Source organism: Geospiza fortis, unplaced genomic scaffold (genome assembly GCF_000277835.1).
Source record: "Geospiza fortis unplaced genomic scaffold, GeoFor_1.0 scaffold145, whole genome shotgun sequence".
Lineage (NCBI taxonomy): Eukaryota > Metazoa > Chordata > Aves > Passeriformes > Thraupidae > Geospiza > Geospiza fortis.
Genome location: NW_005054362.1, coordinates 12,647 through 30,346, shown reverse-complemented (window position 1 = coordinate 30,346; position 17,700 = coordinate 12,647). Strand labels below are relative to the sequence as shown.

Sequence of the window (17,700 nt, the reverse complement as noted above, 5' to 3'; positions counted from 1 at the left end):
CCTTGGCTCCCAGACCATCTTTGCTGGTGGTGATTCCTACAAAAATTGAGCTGGGATCATGTGAGCCTCAGACCAAGGTACCTACCCTGGGGCATGACATGAGTCATATAGCTCAGCCCTACTTGTTCCCAGCTCCTCTCGGAGCCAGAAGATTGTTAGACATTGGGTTAAGCTCCTCATTTTTTGATGAAGCAATTTTTTTTACTTTTGAAATAGTTATTGAAGCTGAATTTTCTTGTGGGAGTAGGTCAATTCATTTAGCACAGCACCCTTTTAAGGAAAAATTTTTGTAGTGCCAGCTCAGGCAAGAAATATGTTCAAAGAATTTTAGCTTTCAGCTGAAATCACTATTTCATTTAAACATTTTAAGCTAATGAGAGTTGGCAAAAAAAGTGCTTTTTTATTAAGGAGGAAATAAGAAGGGGATGTGTTGAAGTTATCTCAATGGAAAATGTTTTCATATTCTTATTTATGAAAGTATGTAAATTTAGCCATTGTCATTATTAAGGACAAGAAAATATCTGAGAAGCTTTCATGGGGCACACAGATAATTAGGCAGACAATTTCTGCTGTTCTTTCTCATCGCCAAGCCAGCTGCAGTCTCCCTCATGAAATTTTCTGCCACAGCAAAAGTAGAATGTTAAATGTTAAAGTTCAGTGTTATGAATCGGCTTTAGTCAAAACTCCTACATGGAAAAGAGCTGAAAAAGAGCAAGATCACAGAGGTCTGTAAAACTAAGGAGGATCTGAGTAAAGCAGGATAAGCTTGATGGTCTAGATGAAAAATCACATGAAGGGAAATCGGTGCTTGCAAGGTAGATCAGGTGAAGGATTTGTGATCTCTGACCACTCATTCCATCTTTTGTGTAGAAAGCCCCCGATTTGCTTTGGGGTGTCTGTTCGTGTTTGTGCTTTCTCTATCCCTTGGGGTTAGGAAGGAAAGAAGACCTGCACAACTTTTGTTGGATATCCCGCTGCTGTTGCTTTCCCCAGCCTTTTGCTGCCACCACCATCCCCAGGAGCCCCCAAGGACAGTCGAGTTGTGCCTGTCTCTGGTGTGGCAGTGTCTCCACTGTCATTAGAGGATAAATGACACTGTCTCCATGGCCAGGGAACAAACCAAATTAAACTCCGCTGTCCTCAGCAATTGATGGGCCAGCTGCCGACCTCCATGTCACAACCAATTTCTCACAAAGAATCAAGATGAATTGTATCTCTAATTTCTGTCACGAATGGCTTGGCTATGCAAAGGGAAAAATAGTAGCAGGGGAGTAGAGGAGACGGCGCTGCGCCTGGCCATCAGCCCGATGGCAGGGAGGGGCTGTCATGATGCTTAGCATTCCCAGCAAGGTGGTGGCTAATGGAGTTGCGGTAATCAACAAGAAGTGGCCAGATAAGCTGTTTCCTGAGCACAGTATCCCACTGAAATGAGGCAACTGTGAAGGAGGATTGGGAGGGAAGTTAAATGCGAGTGAGAAAACCAGCACAGCAGGCCATGATCCCCAATGGAGAGTCACACCAAGCCTGAGGAGATCTGTCATAAAGCTCAGTAAGTGTGAATCTGTTTAACTGGACTTTGCAGAGAGGGGCTGGGGGTTCTGTGGCGTTTAGGGCAGCAGCTGCAGGTGACACCAAGCTATGAGACCTTCAGAATGTAGCGACAAGTAGCTGCTGGCTTCTGGCTCTAATCTGGCTACCATCAATTTGTGGTGTATTGGCTGCAGTGGAAGTCTGGATCAGTATCAGTCTGCAAGAGGCTCAACAGATCAATGTTTGATACAGATAAAGAAAATAGAGAGCAGGTGTTTATGGCATCCCCTGCATGCAGTTTTACTATTCCTTGCTCATTCTTCTGCCAAGGGAAGGGAAGGAGAGAGAGGGAAGGTAAGAAAGGATTTAGAAAGGTAATTCACTTAAAAAAGCAGTTGTAAGGAGATTTGTAGCATTTTTTCTCATCAATTTTAGTCTGAAGAGAGAAGGAGAAAAATCTTAATGAAGATATATTGTCCTTTGAGAGACAAATTCTGACTGAACAGTGGGTTTGGGTTTAATGAGATGCCTGTGGCGAGGGGATCACTGGCACATGGCTGTGCTTGCCTAGGCTTTGGGAAAGAGGGATGTCCAGGGGTTCCACAGGTCCCTGCTGCTTTCTGGTGGTTGAGAGACCCACACCTGGCTGTAAATACTTTAGGTCAGCTGGCAGGAAGATGATTAAACCAGGGAGTGTGGAAATGCTGGAGAGAAGGGCTGTTATGTGTCAATGCTGAGGTCATCTGCTTCAGGTCTTGGATAACTGTGTGGCACAAAGCGGGCTTGGAGACTTCATGGCTAAGTTTATTTCCAAACAAAATCCTGGTGTGAAAGTCAAGTGTCTTCTGTTGCAAATGCAGGATCTGGCTGGGGGTGTGTATTCTGTCCTTATCTGTTAAGAGGTAGGGCACTTATTTTCTCTTAATTAGGCTGCCTGTTAAAACCAGGTGGGGCAGTTTTCTTTATCTCTTCCACTAAAGGACCATTGAGTCTCACTGCATGACTGACAAAATTATGAGTCTTGTGAAGATTCATAATATAAAGAGCATAATGTAAAGAGCATTGTGAGATGCTCTGCCTAGGGGGATGAGCCAAGCAAGGTAAAACAAGCCACCCCCACAGAATCATTTAAGTTGGAAAAGACCCTTGAGATCATCAAGTCCAACCATTAAGCTAAGGCCCTGCACCTCAGGGTGCAGTGGAGAGGACCTTCAGAGTATCATTCCCTGTATCTCCTTCCTTTCCTTTTCTCATTTCCCCTTCGCCTTGTTTCACAGGACTGGCTGACAAAATTTGGGTATCTGCCTCCTCCGGACCCTGTCACGGGGCAGCTGCAGACGCAGGAGGAGCTCACCAAGGCCATCACTGCCATGCAGAGGTTCGGGGGGCTTGAGGCCACAGGAGTCCTAGGTCAGTGGCTCATGACCCCTCCTCTCCTTGGTGCAGAGCGAGACAGGGATGGCTTCTTGCAGGTCCATGAGGGAGAAGGGACTCTCCCTCTCCTGTGTTCTGGAGCAGCAGCAGGAAAAGCTCCACCGTGGGTGGAGCATATGGCCCAGTTTGGAGCTGTAAGAGTAATTACATGGCTCAGGTGTTCTGTTGCCTTGTGTTTTCAAGAACCTGAGGCAAGCAATTATTTCAACAGACCCACAGACCCTTGGGGTTCTCAGTGTGATTAAAATAGCTCTTGGTGTGTTCAAAAAAAAAAAACCAAGAAAATTTAAAAGACAAAGGGAGAAAGTTGTTCTGTTCAAAGCTTTACTTGCAGCATCAAATTGAATTGAACAAAAATCCTGATTAAGCCTCCGAATTTGTATGCGAAGATATTTTGGGTTCCCCTGCTGCTGGGGCACAGACAGGGAAGGGAGAAGGATGATGTTGCATCACCCCAATTTTGTTTGCAGGAGGCTCTTTGGGGCTCTCCTGGGATCTCACTGAGCCACAGCAGCTCCAGGTACTCCTCAGTCATGCCCAGCCAGCTGGGAGCCCATCACCTGCTCCAGCAGCTCCGTTGGCCAGCAGAGGCAGGCAGTGGCATCTGTGTGGCAGGCGCATCTGCCTGGGAGGGAGAAGTCCAAGGGGAGGCTGAAGCAGCACGAGTTCACCAGCGTGGCTGGGGTCATTGCTCTCAAAGCTTTCATTGAGGGAAGGAGAAAGCCAGCATTATCCCGTCCTGCAGAAGGGCGCCTCTCTGCTCTCTCCCCTCTGTGACCCTCCTGCCATGGGGCCAGCATGCTTCTGCTGCTTGGGACACAATTAAGTAGCAGCTAATTAGTAGGCAAGTCTCTATCCATCCCAACATCCCAGCATCCCTCTGCTGGTCTCCTGAAGGCACAGCTGCATCCCGACATGAGGACTTCCTTTCTCTGGTCTTAATTGAGCATGTGCAATAATTTCTCTTCCACTGCATCACAAGCTGCAGGGGACCCCGGAACAGGAGTGGCCATTCAGATTGCATTTTCAGAGGGGGTGTTTGAAACAGTCTGGGGATGGGAGGGATGGCTGCCCTGCACAGGTCATAATTGTGGGTTTGTTCATGAAAACAGAGTTTAAGAGGTAAAGTCAGCAGGGAAATGAGTGAATGAAACAACTTTTTTGCATTTCAGCTGGTGAGAATAGACACTTCAAGCTTTCATTCATTATAAAAAAATTAATAAGAAAGAACCTGGACATTCTTCAAATAAGCTCCTAGCTGAACAGAGGTGGAGTTTATTTGTATGTGAATGTCTCTCCTTGGAAATTCATCAAGAGAGAACAAGACAGAATACTTGAAAAAATATGTTTAAAAACATGATCAAAGCTGGCTCTAGTGGTGAGAGCAGCAGTGAGACACAGGGGGCTCAGTGTTCTGTGAGTGTCGCCACAACATGTTGGGGCTGGTGCCATGTCCCAGTGGGCTCCTGAGTATCCACTTTTGCTCTTCTGGTTCATTCTTAGCACTTCATTTCCTATCTCTTTGTCCCCCTGGGATTTCTTAACCCACCATTCCCATGATTTCTTGTTTTTTCTCTAACCCTAGATGAAGCCACCCTGGAGCTGATGAAGACCCCTCGCTGTTCTCTGCCCGACCTCACCATTGAAGAGACCAGGAGGAAGCGATTTGCCCAGGCTGTCACCAAGTGGAGCAAAAGGAACTTGTCCTGGAGGTAGGAATTCATCTATCCCTGCTGAAATCTTGCAGCAAAAGAGCAATTCCACCGTCACCTTTGTTAAATATGGCTTTGAGATGAGTTTTAGGGTGATGGTTAAAACATGTCCCTATGGCCTCCCGAGACGCCATAGACTACTTACTTTATTTCTTCTCCTGACAGTCTCAGCAGTGACTTCTTGGACCCACTTGGCAGTGCCTGAGAATGATACAGATTTGGCTGGTGAATTAGCTGGGAGCTTTTTGCTGGGTTGCAATTGTTGTTGGAGCATCTTTTTTCTTGAGTTCATTAGTTCTGTACTTTCTCAGGCAGCTGCCAAGCCTGGAGCTTCTTCTCTTGCCCCACCTGAGTCCAACGGCAGGTCAATTTTCTGTTTAATAAAGTCACTCTTTTTTCTCCTAATCCTTGCCACAGGCGAGTATTTTTCCCTCAGTGTCAGGATCCCTCTGCACCTGTGACATGCAGAAGTTCAGGTCCAGCTTTCAGAAATATGCTGCAGGTCAGGGTTGGCAAGCACACTGATCCCTGTCCCATTGAGATTTGTGCTTTTTGGGACTCATTTTTCCTCCCTTAAATACCATGTGCTGCAGTGATTTTTCCTCTAAAAGCAGTGTGCAGCGTGAGGTGCTTATACCGTTCTGAAAACACATGTGGATCTGATGAAAAGTTCTCCTTATTAATAATAAGTTTTTCTTTGATCCTGGCATAGCCCCTAGAGAGAGTCCTCTTCCCACTACAGTAACAAATCTCAACTTGGCTGTTGCTGTCAACACATGTTGAAACTTAGCAGAGATTTTGTCTCTGTTCCAGCAGATTCCTTTGAGACTTAATTTTGAGAAAAGATAAACATAATTCAGCTTCAGTAAGAAACAACTTTGGTTCATAGATGGCTTCATGTCGTGAAGTGACCTGTGTTATAAAACTTGACCTGTCTCCCTGTTGCCCAGGCCTAACTTTATGCGGAAAGAGGAAGAACTTCACATTTCAGAAAGGAGAAAATCCTTTGGGGGTGAAAAGAAAACCTGCCCTGGTGTTCTGGGAGCTGCCAGAGCCAGTGCAAGGGCACGGCTTGTGCACAGCCTGACCACAGCAGCTCCTGACAAACCTGAATGACATCCCGTGGCTGGGCAACACGGTCAGGGAATTGGCATTGCAGGTGCCATCAGGACTTTGGATGTGCTGACACAGTATCCCCAGTTCCAGGCTGGAAAGAAATGTGGAGGTGAAATGTGGTCCGGCTGTTCTGGTGGATGCAGCCCTGGGATATTCCCTGCCTCCTACCCCCTTGGAAACTGATGCTGCAGCAAGGATTGCCATAAAAAGGGGTTGAGGTCTGAGACAATATTATATGTAAGGCATAAAAAAAATCCATCTCCTGACAATGTAATTTCTGCTTTTTATTCTTTGATCCTTTCACAAATCTTGTCTTTTGTCCAAAAAAGGGTTGTATTTTACAATGGTAGGTTGTAGCCAGCAGAGCACTGCAGCATTACAGAAACTCCAGTGTAGTATTTATATCCAGCACTTGAGACTAAACTGGCTTTTTGGAAACTGCCTGAAAGTCGGCCAATAGAGACATAAAAGTTTTACTCGCTTACCTTTTACACATTGTTTGAAGATTTTAAAAGGGGAAAACACAACTAAATGCTACTCAGACATGGATTTAAAAGTTGAAGAAAAACCTGAACAATTGCAAGGCTGAAATAAACAGGTAAGCAGAGCTGTAGGAAAGGAGGGCCTCAAAACAGGCACATGCACTGATTGAGAAGGCAGTTTTGGGCAAACAAAATTGTATAGGTATACAGGTCATTCAGGTTTCTTCTTTTTACCTTTGAGTACAACCAACCTGTGGAACTGGAGGGCCCAAGGAGCAAAACTATACAGGTTGCATCCTGCACAGCTCACAGTACAGTCTTCTAGCATCCAATTACTGCGTCAGAAATAGATGGTTTTCTGTGCCTCATCTCCATGTAGAGTTTCCAGGATATTACAGCATATAAATTTTCTTTTCAGAGCATTGTTTTGATATTATTTTATTTTCCCTGTGCTCTCCCCAGGTGCCAAGGCAGCTGCCGAAAGAGTGGTGTGCTGTGGATGCCCTCTGCCAGCATCAGTGCCGGAGCTGCCCACAGCCACTTCCCCTCATGTTTGCAGCCTTGTTTTTCACTTGTTGATTTTGCTTTATTACTTCTGGTTACACCCCACAGAAGGGGAGTTCATAGCTGGCACATCTCCATTTCTTCCCAGTGCTTGCTGTTTCCCCGCAGTCCTGGGAAGTGCAGCAGCAGGGCCATGCCCCGTCTCCGCATGCTTCGAGCTCCCTGGGGAGAGGGGAGCCATGGAAACTCAGCTTTTAAAATTGCCCACTTTTTTCCTTTCAGTGCTGAACTGAGGTGGCTTTCATCTGTCTGTAGTTAAGGACTACTGCCTTGTGCCATCTCATCAGAGCTGCAGTCTTTGACACTGATGCTCAGGCCATGGACTGCCGGAGTGGGAGCAGAGCCCACTGGCAGAGAAGCAGTGACATCAGTCAGTCAGTGCCCACCATTGCTCTGAGTGCCGTGGCCTGAGCCCAGATGTGGATTTACTCAGGCGTGGAGGGGTGGCGGTCATGAGGAAGGTGGCATAACTCTCAGTTCTGTGCTCCCATCCCCACAACGGTCCTGATCCTTCTACTTTCTTCCTTTAATCAGTGGCATCCTGCCATGGGGACCTCCCATCCAAAGCCCAGACTTCTTTGTCCCCCATGTCTGGGGCTGACAGGTGTCCAGGGGACGCAGACTGTCACCTGTCAGTGTCAGGCTTCTTTAGGTTATTGTAATGCCCCTGTCACAGGCAACTGGGACCCCCATAGGAAAATCCCTGAGCAGCTGAGGCAGAGAGCGGGTAGGTGTATAGAGGCACAGTGGCTTGGGGGTGACTGGTGTTCTGTGTGTGATAAAGGGCAGGAGAATGAAAAAACTGAACATTTTTGGTTGATAGTCTAACTGCTGGGAGAGGGTTGATGGAGGGTTCCAACACCCGCTGTTTTCCTCCTGCAGACAGTGGCAGTGTTGCAGCACTGCCAGGGTAGCACTGCATCAGGGCTGCTGTGCCATGGATGGCTCTGGGCAGCTGGAAAAGCACCTTTGCCAAGGCAGCAAGCATCTACCCTTTCAACTATCCCCTCTTCCTTCCCCTTCCAAGAAAAATCGGTGTGGGTTTATCAAGCACTCCTTAGCTTGCTGTGTTTGGTAGTTCTCTGCATTTATTTTATTTGTCCATGGTTTCAGGGCTGGGAAAGTGAAAGAGTGCTTTCATTAACAAGCTATTGATTTCTCATCCATCACTTATACTCTCCCACTTTTGTCTTTTGGAGGACAAAACTAATAAGGAAATCAGAAATCAAAATAGGTGTGGGTGCCCCTCAACAGCAAACCAGAGGCAGATCAGTCCTCTCTAGTCTCTACTTATTAATCATTCTAGATACGAAGTCTGTTTGGGGTGGGTCAAGCAAAGGAGGTGACTCAGGGAACACATGAAGGACTGGCAGCGCTGTGTGAGAGTCAGCATTCATTTGTCTGCATGGCAATGCTGCGGCCTGGCTGAGCACTAAACGCAGAGGGGAGATTTTCTCCTTGGTATCCAGTTGTGTCCCTCAACACCACATCCTGCTCGGCAGCTGCCAGTTCCAGTGTTGTGGCTGATGCTCCCTCCTGCAGCCCCATCTACCACAGGGATAGACGCTCCTCAGGACGTCTCAGAGTGATTTGCAGCAGGATGTGACTGAGCCTACAGCTTAGGGCAGTGTTGGTGGGGTGGCTGAAGGGACTGAGCAGTCCGGTTGTCATCACCCTCCCTCTGGCTGGCAGAGGCTGTCTGGAACAGAGAGCTTTCTCTCCAATTACTCACATCAGGCTTTTGTCGAAGATCTGAGTTCTGTAAGAGGAATCTCAGAAGGGATTTACATCCAAGAAGAAGGAGTGCTTCTCTTCACTGGAAACCTAAACACCATTTACTACTACTACTACTACTAATACTACTACTACTACTATTACTAATAATAATAATTTAAGGTAGGAGGAAGGTTTTTTATCTGCATGCTGTTAGAAATGTGCTTCCTTTTCAGTGGAATTGGGTGATGCAAGGTCAGCAAACATCCTATCATCATAATAGTCTTTTCCTCATCTCATTGAAAACAATTAGCAGAGTTCCAGCAATCAAATCAGATGCTGAATTAAAAAACCCTGATGGGATTCTCTTAAAAAATAACAGTGATAATGAATCAAGGATAAGGGACTTTCCACGTAGACCTGCAGCATATGAATAAAATGTGGATCGGCTCAGAGGTTTAGGACTTTTTGGAAGAAGTAAAATAGGTATTGATTCTGTTTCTGCCTTAATCTAATGCTTCTGGAGTCAGATCTTGGGATGAATATTAATAGTATTTGTTTCTTTAGACAGGGCTTTTTATCCACCATCCTTTTACAAGGGAGATCTGATTTATTATCCTCATTCTACAGCTGGAAAGAAAAGGAAAGGAAAATAGCTCACATGGTGAGCAGGGCTTGGGAAGGAAAGAGCAGATAATGTCCCTAAATGTGACTCTGTGCCTTAGGCACTATGATCCTGGAGAAAGGTCATAATTCCTAGGCTAAACATTATGTGTGTTACACGTATAATGACTTACTCAGTAGAAATTAAAGCAGCAAAGGGTTTACCTAAGTCCTGAGGAGTGTTAGGAAAGATGAAGACAGCTAGTTAATGAATATCTGGAATCCAGGTGGCCTTTATCTCTGTACAGTAGAGGATTACATCTGGGCATAATCTCTTCTATAAATTAAAAATTGCCTTGAAAACTGTCTTTTCTAATCCCATGCTAATACTGTTTGTACCTCTGTGCTGTCTCCTTTACAAATGTGTTTTCTTTGAAGTCCTACAGTCATCTGGTGTTACATGCATGTAACTCATTTAGATTAGTCAATAAGGTTTTTATTTGCCCAAAGAGTCAAGGGATAGCAAAGGCAAAGGTACAAATGATTTTTTCCCATTTGGCTATGATGTGTTTTTCCTGATTTATCCACTCATTCCCACTGTCTCAAGGATGAGCATCCCAAGTGCTTCAGAGGAACTGCTAGTGAGATTTCTGCTTATTTTCATAAGCCCTTTTTTCCTCAGAGATTCAACCCTGACTAGTTTTGCCCTGGCCCAAAGGTGGTGCCTGCTTTGGGCTGCCTGTCTCTTGAGGGTGTGGGATGTGTTCACAACCTCAGCAAGCAAGTTGCTCCCTACTTTTCACACCCATGCTGTCTCCCAGCACTCAGATCACTATTCAGGAAGAGCTTGAGTGGTGTGACTTCCCCTTCTGATGCTTGTAATTATCTCGTGTAGTCAGGTCATGACTGCACGTTGGTGATGGGAAGTGGTGTGGTACCAAGTGATGCTGTCACAGCTGTGTTATGTAGCAGGGTAAGTGATGTGGTCATAATTGTTGCTTCAGCCTTTAAAAATCTGTCAAACCATGAAAACACTTCAGCTGGTGTGCTGGTGCACAAAAAAGAAAGTATCTGTTATTACAGGGGTAGAGCTGGCCAGAAGGCATCCAAACGGACTTTTGTCAATAATTACTCAATCAACAGTACATTTGCTTGGAAAGCGTGTATATTTTTGTCAAAATCGCCAATGAAAGATGATCTAAATATACTCCTTTAGAAGCCAAGGTGCCTTGTTGCATCTTTGTCTTTTCATCTCCTCTATTAAATCAACACCAGGCACCTGCAGAGCCAGTTCTGGTTGTTCTTGGAGATCTTTCATGCTACTGACCCATCCTCTTTTTTGCCCTCTTTGTTTCAGAGTTCGCACCTTCCCAAAAGAGTCCCACCTGGGCCACGACACTGTCCGAGCCCTGATGTACTATGCCCTGAAGGTCTGGAGTGACATCACTCCGTTGAATTTCCATGAAGTGGCCGGAAACAATGCTGACATCCAGATAGATTTCTCCAAAGCAGATCACAATGATGGCTATCCCTTTGATGGGCCTGGTGGGACGGTGGCACATGCTTTCTTCCCCGGAGACCATCACACAGCAGGGGACACTCATTTTGACGAGGACGAATATTGGACCTTCCGATCATCAGGTAGGTCAGGGTGGGAGAGCGGCAGCCAAGCACAAGGGCTCACAATTTTCTCTTCTGCTCGGGTGGCTGGAGTGGTTTAGGCTCTGCCACACCTTCACCCTAGGCTTCAGAATCCCTGAAGTCATCTGATTCCTCCTGCTAGCAAAATCAACCCAGGCAGTGTTGAGGACATTCTTATGTTCCTGGAAGCCTCAATGGCATCTCCATATTTCTCCTTATCCTGCCAGCAATTGCAGAGCTTCCCATCGCCCAACCACAGTCCCCGTCTCTTCTGAGACTTGGAAAGTCGCAGGTTGGGTATGTGGCTGCTGGAGCTCTTGGATGGGGACTGCATTCTCTGACTTTGACACCTTTTGGGTGCCTTCACTGCCACATGTCCGAGTTCCCTATTTTTAAAGTATACTGTTAGCTCACCTACGTATAAAGGGCTCTGTGTTGTGCTGGGAAAAAGGCCTAGTTTTTTCTTGCCATCTCCTGTCTATTACCTAGCATCAGGATGGTTACAAGTTGCAGTTCTTTTCTTTTTTATCTTCATCTCATCTGGCCAAAGCAGAATTTTAATTAGCAGAGGGAATGTCAGAGGCAAGTGTTCCTCAGTTGCAAAACCATCTGTGGGGATCAGGTCCTGAGCCTTTGTGTCAGGCATGTTTTGACAGAATGTCTTCTCTGCAGCCACCAGCTGCTAATTTATTTGTCATTCCACCTCCTCCACCAGCCTCCTAGTGGGATCCTGCTGCCTCAGCTTAATGACTTTGTTTAAACCTGTCTTCTCTGAAACAAGCTAATACAAGCCCACCAGCTGACCTGCATCCATCCCCCTGAGTGTTCATGGGCAGAAGGGTTCACCAAGAGTGCTGGAAGAGGTCTTGAGATGAAGGTTAAAGGTCTGGACAGGCTGATCCTTGAGAATTATACCTGCTTCTTGTTTCATGCTCCTTGTTTCATGTTTCTAGCCCCAACTGATGGCTCTTATAAGGAAGGAAAAAAAAAGCAGCAGTTTTGATCTGCAGACATACAGGGCAGAGACAAGCACTGTGGTCAGTAGCTTGCCAGAGGGAATGTGTTAGTGATGGAGTAAGTTTTGCAGCTAGTGGTTGGGAGTGCTCATTGTGAAACAAACTCCAATGAAGGAGCGAGCTCAGAGCCAGCGCTCCCACAGGGGTGCCCCTCTGAGCTCCACCAAGAGATGAGGGGATGAGCCTGCCAGCGAAAAGCTGCCCTCTGTTTTGAAGATCTTGGAGCTATCTGAGCTTCATCTTTTATTTATTTTGTTCTCTCTACTGATTCAAAAACAACAACTTGGTAGGTGATATAAAAATATCCCCAAGGTTGTCAGACTGGCATTAAAATGTCAGAGAGCATATGTTTTGTTCTCTCTTAGTGCCAGGGAAAACAGCACAGGTTATAAAAATCTCGCCTGGTTACAGACCCTGTAAATAATAGTCATGAAGGAAAAGGCAAAAATTCCGCAAAGACTATCTCCTCCCCGCTCTGGCACCCTGAGCCTGGTGAGGAGCACTAAGGACTAGGCAGGATCATCTACTTTTGTGCAAAAAAGTAGCCATCTCAGGTGGCAAAGAAGCCATCTCTTTTGTCTCCAGTCGGTCTCAGGGAATGTGACACTCCCCTGAGTTCCACAGGGATCTTTCCAACTCACTGCTTCTTTATTACAATACTTGACATCATGATCTTTATAAGAACCGCACTTAAAATCGTTGCTGCCCTCTGGTATCTCTCTGCAGGACATTGCTGTGCAGAGAGGGGCAGAAATTACATGGGCATGCGGCCCAGCCTGTCTAGAGCTGGGTGGTGGGAATGCACCAAGCAGTCTCAGTCCCATTCAGCTGGGAGCAGCTCCTCCTTTGCTTTGGTAGCAGTGGCGTATGTTTGGAAATGAGTATTAACCCCTTACATGAGTGTCTCAGGCTCTGGAGATAGGATTGGTCTGTATGTGGGTATGGTGTGAGGCACTGGGGGTTGGACTGCAAATAAGGAAATTTGGGGAAAGAGAATATAGTAGAGATAGCCCAGACTGAAGGAAAAAAGTCATCAAAGCCTTGAGGTATTGATGTTCAACAGTGTCTCCCTAACGCCCATTGTGGCGTGTGAGGATCAAAGTGTTTGCCAAAGGCAGCAGACACGAGAGCTGCAGCATAGGATGTGTAACAGGAGAAGATGGTAAATCCTCTAAAAACAACCTGGACACAGTCAGCTACTTGTGTCAGGGCACCAGTGAGATGAGCAGGTTGGTGTTTGGTAAGCAGATGAACATTCCTGCACTTGTGTGCATACAGGAAGGCTGAGGGATGGATTTGGCTGGAGCAGCATCATGCAAGGCCAGTCAAGAAAAGCCCTGTGAGCAGGCAGGTACTGCCGGCACTCCCCAGCTCCTCGGCTCATGTCTTGGCTCATTGTCACAGGATGTGACAAGCTCCTGGCTGGTGGCTGCAGAAATCTTGTATTTTGGGCAATGCAAAGGCTGTGTCAGCAGCTGCAGCAGGCATGAGATGCAGGGAGTGACTGCTCTGGCCCAGCTTCTGCAGTGCCACTCAACAAATGATTGTGATGTGGTTGCTGTCTCAGCCCTTTTTTTTCTCAGGTGCCGACAGTGATTTGGAAATAAGAGGGGTGATACCCAGGCTGGTGTAGGCTGAAGTCTGGCTTGCTTTCCATTTTCATATGATCCACCCCATTCTCTAACTGGAAAAAAAATATTTTTTTTAAACTTTACCTATTCCAAAGCTCTTCTTTCCAGTTTATTCAAGATAAACCTACACTTTCTCTTACTGCCCCTGCAGCCCACCCAAATCCTCCAATTACTCTCAGCACTTAGTGACTATTACTTCAATTTTATCCTTATCTCCAGACACTCATGGGATGGACCTATTTGCTGTAGCTGTCCATGAGTTTGGCCATGCCATCGGCTTGACCCACATTTCTGCCATAGAGTCTATCATGAGACCCTACTACCAAGGTCCAGTGGGAGATCCTCTGAAGTACGACCTGCCTTACGAGGACAAAGTCCGGATCTGGCAACTCTATGGTAAGTTTGTGTCCCTCAACTGGCTACAGCCTGTTCCTGCCATGGTAGGACACACTGGAATAGCTGTTCTCTGGGGTGAGTGGTGCTGGTAGGAAGGATGGTGTTCCCTATTACTGCTTTTTTTCTACACAGGAGTCAGGGAATCTGTGTCCCCCACAGCCAAGCCTGAAGTAAGCAAAACAGATGATCATCCAATGCTGCCAGAGCTGCCAGAGAACCGCTCCACTGTCCTGTAAGTCAAATTCTTCCTTTCCTGCAAAGGATGTGTAGTAGTGAAGCTCTGCTTCATCCATATCTTTCCTGCTCACTCTGGCTTTGGTACTTCTCTCTGGATATTTTGCTAAAACTCAGTTTTTTTATTCATATTAGCGGAAAGTTGTCACCATCACCCTTAGGTAAATTCATCCTTGCTGGAATTTTAAACGAACTTCCTCAGCAGTATCCTGAATTGCAGAAGTATAACTTACCTAAATTGTTCCACAGTGAGCAACTGCCTAATGTACCTGAGGGAGTGAATATTGGAACAAGTGGACTGATAACCTGACTCCAATGCAGGTTACCATTGGCAAAGGGCTGCTTACATGTATCATCAAGCAACCAGCATGGCCTCATTAAGGGAGGTGCAGGACATAGCTCATTAATAAATGTTGACCAAGACAGCAGGACAGTTAAGAGAAGAAGGGGCACTGAACAAAAAGGCAGGAGGTGACGGTCACACATTTTTGCCAGACAGCAAAAGCCCCCCAGTTAAGAGCGGCAGAGATGGAGCAGGTCACCTTCACCTCGTGCGCCTTTTGTTTGAACATGCTGAATGCCATTAGTTACATTTCTCTGCACGTAGCTTCTAAAGGCGCTTGTCCACCAGGCTCCTTATGGCCATGTTTAGACCTAGATATAAGAGAGCCTTTCTCCCTGCTGTTGTAAGAAGTCACCATCTCATACCAGCAGCAGGAGCAGCAGGAAACTTGCTCATGTCATCCCCTTGTTCCTGCTTTGTATTCTGGGAAAGTGGATGGGGTTTGCCTCCACATCTGTCATTTTGTGGTCAAAGAGCAAAGAAGCTGGTGCTGGCAGCCCAGCACAATTTTTCTATCCGCAGAATAGATTCATGCTTCCTTGTCATCCACAGGAACTTTTCTCTCCTCGTTCCTCCATCAGTCATCATTTCTTACGTGGGCTTTGTGGCTCTCTCAGTTCTTCATACTTGGTGTCTTCCCCACCCATCTTGTTAAAGCAGCTCAATATCTCAGCTGCCACTTGCCAGGTGGCTTTCACCAGGTAGATTTCACTGGACATCACATGGTTCCTCCAGGTCCCTCTGTTTAAGCTCAGCTGCTTTCTGCTTTGCAGCTCAGTCACCTCTGACTGGCACTTCAAAGCTTAGCCCTGGAACAGTGGCATACTGAGCTGTTAGAGTGAGAGGCTGTGTGGCTGATTTCCATGTCCTGCTGCCCTGGGCTAGCTGGCCAAGCCACACTGTGCCACTGGGAGCAGGAAGCCAGCTCTCAGCAGCTACAGGAGCTGGTGAATGTAGAGCATGTCCTTGCTCGACTCCCAGCAATGGCTTCCGGTGGCTCAGGGTTGTCAGCCCAAGCTGTCTTCAGGCTGAGGTTTGCCCGAGCTCGCCTTGCAAATCCTTGTGCACGTGGCTGGGCTTGAGCATGAGGTGTGACAGATGGGCACAGCCTGTAGTCTTCTCCGGGAGCAGGGGTGATTCAGTCTGTGGGGTAGGAGGCATCAGGGGGGACACAGCCCCTCACTGCCTACCTGGGCATCTCTCCACAGGCTCAGGCGGGACGTGCCCAACAGGTGTAACACGCACTTCGATGCAGTGGCCCAGATCCGGGGAGAGGCTTTCTTCTTCAAAGGTGAGCACGAAAGGTGCCTTTGATGTGGCAGCACCAGAGGCAGGACAGTGTGGGATGGGCTGGAGTGGGTGGTGAGGATGAGCTGGCTGGGATTTGTGGGTTGGTCCCACATACCCAGGGAGGCATCTCATACCTGAGTGTGTGGCTGGACTGGTGACAATCCAGCACAGCAGTTTTACTGTGATCCATCACACTTGACTGCCCGGTGAAGGACTAAAATCTGATCATTGTGCTACCAAAAAGTCAAAATCAGGGTCGAACCAAGGATAAGCAGAGCAGCAACAACACTCCACTGCTTTCTTCCTGGGTAGCTCCAGCCTTCCTTTCCTCCCACGCTTCACCTTCCCTAATTCTGCTTGCCATACATCTCTCAAAGACAGTGTGTACATAAACGAGGACCATCTGGTTTTGTGCCAGCGAACGCTGGCTGGCAGTGTGTTCCCAGGATGCCCAGCTGTTGATGAGGATCCCATCGGTACCTTCTCAGCTGAGCAGAGCCTGTGCAGGTTGGACTCTCTGGGCTTGCTTTCTCACATTTCCAAGATGTAAAAATGCCCGTGGGTGTTTCTTTGCATCCCTAGCCACCATTTGGCCACCCCAAGGCCATCTACCAGGTAAACAGAAGCATTTTCTCTAGGGATGAGCAACAGTGTCGTGGCATCTGGGTATCACAGTGCGAGCCTTGGGTCGCAGGCAAGAACAGCAGAAGGGCTCCAGAGAATTTGGTGTTGCCTGTGCCCTGAGGGAAGCACAATATGGGGACTGTTCCACAACATTATTTGTTCAGATGCCAGCTCCAAAAAGCCACAGCTAAGAAGGGAAACTCAAAGACATGAACTGGTGTCAGGATAAATGGCTGGCTGTCCCTTGGAGGGGAAAAACTGATGAAGTAAAGAGAAATCCATCTCGGTGTCTATTTTTAGATATATTTATTGCAGGCCAAAAAGCAGATGTAAAGAGCACAGGGTCAGTGGATACCAGCTGCATGTCTGCCTCCAGCACTTTACGTGCAGCCTCCATTGTTGCCCCCTGAACCATCCTGTGCACCAAGGAGAGGGGATGTCACCTCTGGGGCAGAGTAAATGATCTCTAGTGCTGAGCTTTGTCCCTCGATAGGTATTTTATTATGAGCTGGTCCTGCTGGTTTCCTAGATGGAAAGAAGCCACTGCAAAGGCCCCAGGACTGGAGATCCCCAGACCTCATAGGCTTGTTGTTTTGAAGGCAGCGGTGGGTTCTCTGCTCTTTGGAATCACCGCTTGCTTTGATGTAGGCGCCTCACCACAGACTCCCGAAGTTTTTAACACCTTTGGCCTGTGTGTGCGTCTGCATGGTGTGTGCAGCAGTCTTGCCAAAGGCACCCAAGGTCTGGATAGCGTGGAACACAGCTGGGATCAAAATTACCTGAAATTAAAGAAAGCAATTGCCTCAACCTGTCATGCATATCTTGGTGCAGCAGGACCTCACACTTGGCTTTTATCGTGTTCAGTTTTTCAGCTCAGAGGAGGGTTTAAATTGAGCTTCTTAAACAATTAAGAGGTTAGGATTTTGGTTTTTAAATTATTCTTGCATGCTAATGGCAGCAGTTCTCCCATGGATCTGGCTTTGGCTGATGATCATCCATGCAACAGCAGCACTTTTGGTGAGCAGGCTGGGCTATGGCAGATCATGAGCCCAGGCAGACTAGGGCTCTCTTGTTCAGCATTCCTTGCTACTTAAGTGCTTTATTTTCTTTCTTCTTCCTGATAGCTTATAAAAACCCAACCAAAGTCACCAACAGCTTAGTCTATTTATTCCTGACTTTTGGGATAGATTTAAGGTTTCCCTGCTGCAGCAGCTCACCTGCTGAGCCCATAACTTCCAAAGGGACAAAGTGTCAAAAGTACTGAAATGTGCTGCAAAAAGGCTGAGAATCCCAGAGCCAACACAGAGTTGGGTTTGGAGTTGCCCCTGAAAACCATTAAGATTCCTCAGAAAATCCCATATAAGGCTCTTT

The 17,700-nt window shown here is 46.9% G+C and overlaps 1 protein-coding gene across 1 annotated transcript in view; it reads left to right on the top strand.

Annotated features, from left to right (window-relative positions):
* Nucleotides 1-1,329: 1,329 nt before the first annotated feature.
* MMP17 (matrix metallopeptidase 17) overlaps nucleotides 1,330-17,700 on the top strand; it is a 22,253-nt gene continuing 5,882 nt past the window's right edge. Inside the window, exons 1-7 of the mRNA XM_031059493.1 lie at nucleotides 1,330-1,371; nucleotides 2,808-2,940; nucleotides 4,550-4,676; nucleotides 10,512-10,795; nucleotides 13,662-13,838; nucleotides 13,971-14,070; nucleotides 15,624-15,706. Of these exons, the coding sequence (XP_030915353.1) occupies nucleotides 1,330-1,371; nucleotides 2,808-2,940; nucleotides 4,550-4,676; nucleotides 10,512-10,795; nucleotides 13,662-13,838; nucleotides 13,971-14,070; nucleotides 15,624-15,706 (946 nt within the window). The remainder of the gene's footprint in view (nucleotides 1,372-2,807; nucleotides 2,941-4,549; nucleotides 4,677-10,511; nucleotides 10,796-13,661; nucleotides 13,839-13,970; nucleotides 14,071-15,623; nucleotides 15,707-17,700) is intronic.